Consider the following 4,804-nt stretch of genomic DNA (forward strand, 5'->3'; position numbering starts at 1 on the left):
TCCAGCCCTGCCCTCTGGCACTGGGAAGCCATTCCCTGTGTCCTGTCCCTCCATGCCTTGTCCCCAGTCCCTCTGCAGCTCTCCTGGAGCCCCTTTAGGCCCTGCCAGGGGCTCTGAGCTCTCCCTGTGTCCTTCCCTTCTCCAGGTGAGCACCCCCAGCTCTCCCAGCCCGGATTGGCTCCATTCCCAGAGAATTCCAATTCATGCTGTCAGTGGCCAGCCTGGAGCATCCAGACTCCAGGAGCAGCTCTGCTGGCAGCTTCCGCTGGATTTAGACACTGGCCAGTCCAGTTCTCATTGGAACTGGGGTCAACCCCTGCCAGCTGTCTCCACAATCCCTCTAAAGCCCTGGGTGTGAGGCCGTGTGTCCTGCCAGGGGTGGACAATACCCCTTGGAGCTCGGAAAGGAGCTGGGGAGAGCCGTGGGTGGGAAACGTGCTCCGTGCTGTCTGTGCTCCAGCACGGAAAAACAACAATTCATTGTGGCAGGATGTGGGAGCTCTTGGATCCTGGCAGCGCACAGGGATTGATCCTGGCAGGAAATTCCAAGTTTTCCTTGTGGTGAGACTGGGCGTGTCTCCTTGGCTGAGGTCGGACTCGTGGATTATTTTTGGTTTCTTAAGTTTTATTTTCAACTCTTTGTCTGTATTTCCTTGGCACCACAGGAAAGCTTTTCCCCCTTCGTTGGCTTTTGGGTGGATTTAGCTCAGGAGTTCTGTCTGAGTTCCCAGTTTTCTGAGGGATGTGGGTCTGCAGCGCCGCCCCCCAAATCCCCTCAAATCCCAAAATATCCTTTTTTTCCCCTCGAGGTTACCGGAAGCTGCAGGCGGTGGCTGAGCAGCTGATCCTGTTTGAAACCCTCAAGCAGAACTTTGAGAGCTCCTTCATCAACCACATCACCAGCATCTTCGAGCTGCAGGTGGGCTCCACTCTCCATGGCAGCTCCAAATCCTGGGACATCGGGATATTCTGGGAAAGCCGGGCCAGTCGTGCAGGCGATGCTGCCGGGACAGGATTTTCCCGAAGTGTCTCTCCAAAGAGATCTTCCCCCACACCTTCCCCTGGTCACCGTTCCCCAGCCCTCAGGTTAATTTTCCAGGGACGTAGGAGAAATCCACGCTCCCCAAATCCCTCTGGTCAAAGGCTTCAAGTCCTCAGGCCTGCAGATTTTTCCTTCAGGTTTTCTTATTTTGCTTTGGGGGTTGTTGATCTGTTTGTAACCTAAAATCCCAGGATAAACGCCAATCCTGTGATCCTTTGATTTACACCTTCAAGTGCTGATTTGGCAGTTTAAAAGATTCGGTGGAAAAGATCCCTGTGGGCAGAAATCCCACAGATTTCCTTCCCAGATCCTTACTTCCTTAGGTCTTTGGCGTTTGGTTTCAAGCAGTGGCTCTGGGAAGGGAACTGGGAGGGAGCTGCGGGATTTCCGTCCTCGGAGATTCACAGACCTTGACTGGACACATTCCTGAGGGAACTCTTCCACCTGGATCTGCTCTGAACCTGCCCCAATCCCATCCCACCTGCACAGCTCTGTGTCCCAGCACCACCAGACCCTGGAAAATCCTTCTTTTCCATTGCATCCCACCCCCTGAGGCAGATCCACTTGCCAGGGCTCAGCAGGACAATGTTCCTCCACAAGGAGCTTTTCTCCCGTGTTCTCTCCTGATCTCCAGTGTTTCTCTGGAGTGCCCCACGTGTTACTGATGGGCCAGCCACGAATCATTCCAAGACAATGGGATTAAAACTCGAGTTACGAGTGCTGCAGCTTGGGATTTGCTTCTCAAACATGGAACTGGGAATGCCAGAAAAGTGGAATTGTCAGAAATTCGGAAATTTCAGAGCTGGAAATTCAAGGGTGATTATGAAGCTTTTGGAGGTGGTTTTATTTGACTTTTTCTGCCATTTCTGTCCCTTTAGGGTAACTCTCAGGCCCCTGCTCTTGCTCACCCCATTGGCATCGTGGCTGCCCCAAGCCATGGGCCCCACCACGAGGAGCTGCTGCCCTACACACCCCTCATGGCCTGGCTAAGGAACATCAACCCTGTTCTGTTCTGGGACCTTGCCAAGGTATGGCTGAAATCCTCAACAAATGCTGCAAACCATTCCCTGGGAACAGACTGGTCCAGCTGGGGAATTCCTGACGGGAGCTGGGTCTCACCAGAGCCGTGGAACCCAGGAGCTTCTGGAGTTTGGTCCTTCTGGGAATGTCCGGCCAACCTGGAGCCCAACAGAAGGCTGGGAGGTGGCAGAGTTGTGTTGGAGGAGAAGGTCTGAAGTGCCCAAATTTGGTCTTTTCTGCTCTCAGCTGGGCATTTCTCCCCATTCCAGGTCTACTCCCAGAACCTCGGCAGGCTCTACGAGCGGGAAATCAAAGCCCTTTTTGAACAGGCCAAGATGTCCCTGTTGGGAAGAAGAAAAGGAAGTGAGTGACTAAAATCTGATTAAAATCCAGCCTTCGTGCTGCTGGGCAGGGTTTGTTTGCACCAGGGAAGCTGACAGTCACCTCCAGCACAGGTGGCTTCCCCAGGTTTGATCCAGGACTCTGTTCCCTGGCTCGGCGGCTGGCAGGATGGGAAAAGCCGACTCTGCTCCACACCAGGCGGTGTTTGTGGGAGCTTCGGCTCCATGAACTCCCCAGTTTTGTTCAGCTGCTCCTCAGAGCCAGAGCTTTTGTTCCCTTCCCTGTGCAGGGCTCAGGAATGACACAGGGGTGGCTGGGATGGCATCCTGAGGAGCCGTAGGAGAGAGAGGGGGATGTGGAAAAGCCTGGAAAACAAAACCCATTGTCAGGTCCCTTCTCCCCAGCTCTCAAAGATTCCCAGAGTTCCCACTCCACCATTATCTCCTGAAAAATCCCCACCAAGTTTCCTCTTTCCTTGCCTTCACCTACTCCAAGGGCTGGAGCTCCTCTCCTGTGGGTATGGGCTGAGGGATCTGGGGTTGTTCAGCCTGGAGAAGACTCCAGGAAGACCCTGTAATTCCCCCATCCCTGAAAGTGTTCCAGACTGTGTTGGACAGGGCTTGGAGCAACCTGGGATAGTGCAAGGTGTCCCTGCCCACGGCAGGGGTGGAAGGAGGCGATTCTTTGGTCACTCCCAACCCAAAGCATTCCGTGATTTTATGATTTCATACAGCCTGGTCCATATTTCACACAGGATTCCTCAGACACTTTTCCCTGCAGGGGGAAGCCTGTCCCGGAAGACAGAGGGAATTCACAGCAATATTTATGGAATGATTTCACAGCGAGCTGACTGTGGGGTTGTGCTGTCCCAAGGTGCCCATTTCCACCAAAATCGCTGGATCTGACTCAAAATATTCCAGTCAGGTGTTTCTGAAGATAAAAAGAGAAACTGATCTCTCCTCTGGAAATTTTTTATGGCCTACAAGTCACATTTTCCCTCAGCAAAACAAAGGGCTGTAATGGAAATTTCCAGGCCAGTCTGGCCCAGTTTGAAGGTCAGACTGGTGTGTTTTGTCCATCAGAGTCAGCACTTCCAGCTCTGCACCTCCTTCATCACCGGTGTCAAGATCCCGAGCCAGGGGATGGAGCCGAGGGAAGGGATTGGGGTTGGTGCCTCCCACTTCTGGGGTTCCTCACACCCAAAGCATCCCCACCCCCCCCCCAGCTCCTCCTGCCCAGCACCACTTCCCCTGGGAAAGACCCTCAGCCACTGGGAGAACAGGAGACCTCCAAGCCCTGGGATCAAAGCAGGGTGGAGAGTGCTGCCACAAACACCTGGAAAAAGGAGGAAAATTTCACCTCAATAGTCCTAAGGGCACCCCAATGGCCACCACCAGACCCTGCACGAAAATAACGTCGTTGAATTAGACAAAAGGTGGTGTGGGGCACGTGTGGCAGCCAGCCTGCCCCATCCCCTGCCATCAGGGTCAAACCTGGGATTTCCTGCCAGTGTTTTATCCATCTTTAATTCCTACACGAGTCCATAAACCAGGAGTGATGAAAGCCCAGGAGGAAACCCTTGGGAGGACACCTTGATGGCTACAAGGTGTTCCTGCTCTGGTAGAAATCATCCCAAAGTGTCTGCCCCGTGCTGGGGTTGCTCCACGGGCAGGACAAGCTGAGTTTTGCTGTCCTGGGATGTCCCTTCTCTGCTCCGGAGGGTGAGGACAGGTCTGGGACAGGCAGGAAGCCCCGGGCCGGGCTGGGCTTGTCCATCCCGTCCTTGATGTGAGCAGAACGTTGGAACAACATCACCGAGGGAGGTTCGGGAGAAGAGAGGGAATTTTTAGCAAGTTGTCCCCACAGAGGTTGTGGCACCTTCCCCGGGGCTGGCAGTGTCACGGCTGAGCTTTCTGTGCCACCTCTGCAGTCCTGGGGCAAAGCAGGGGAAGGTGACCCCTTCCCAGCTCCAGGACACAGCCAAAATTCCTGGTCTGGCTCTCCATGTGTCCTTCTGCAGGAGGCCAGCACCCGAGGGCTCTCCCAGCTCCCCGAGCCTCCTGCTGGAATATTCCCGCAGAACCGGCTGGCCCCGGGCTGGTTTTTGTTTGGCTTTGGTGAAGTTCTGCAGGAAGCTCATCCAAGGTCTCTCCTGCTGTTTGCTCTGCTCGTGGGTGGAGCCCGGGCTGTGAGGAAACCGGCCGGAAAACATCCCTGATCCCGCTGTCACATATCCCTGATCCCGCTGTCCCATATCCCTCATCCCGCTGTCCCATATCCCTCATCCCGGCCGGAAAACATCCCTGATCCCGCTGTCCCATATCCCTCATCCCGGCCGGAAAACATCCCTGAACCCGCTGTCACATATCCCTCATCCCGGCCGGAAAACATCCCTGATCC

The 4,804-nt window shown here is 54.6% G+C and overlaps 1 protein-coding gene across 1 annotated transcript in view; it reads left to right on the top strand.

Moving 5' to 3' along the window:
* The window catches only part of LOC121670095 (exocyst complex component 1-like), a 21,361-nt gene that overhangs the window by 8,605 nt on the left and 7,952 nt on the right, over positions 1–4,804 (top strand). The window contains 4 exon segments of the mRNA XM_042039862.1: positions 377–426; positions 757–919; positions 1,921–2,070; positions 2,332–2,425. Of these exon segments, the coding sequence (XP_041895796.1) occupies positions 377–426; positions 757–919; positions 1,921–2,070; positions 2,332–2,425 (457 nt within the window).

This window comes from Corvus kubaryi, unplaced genomic scaffold (assembly GCF_017639235.1).
Source record: "Corvus kubaryi isolate FWS band 111438036 unplaced genomic scaffold, C.kubaryi_AGA036_p1.0 37395, whole genome shotgun sequence".
NCBI classification, from domain to species: Eukaryota; Metazoa; Chordata; class Aves; order Passeriformes; family Corvidae; genus Corvus; species Corvus kubaryi.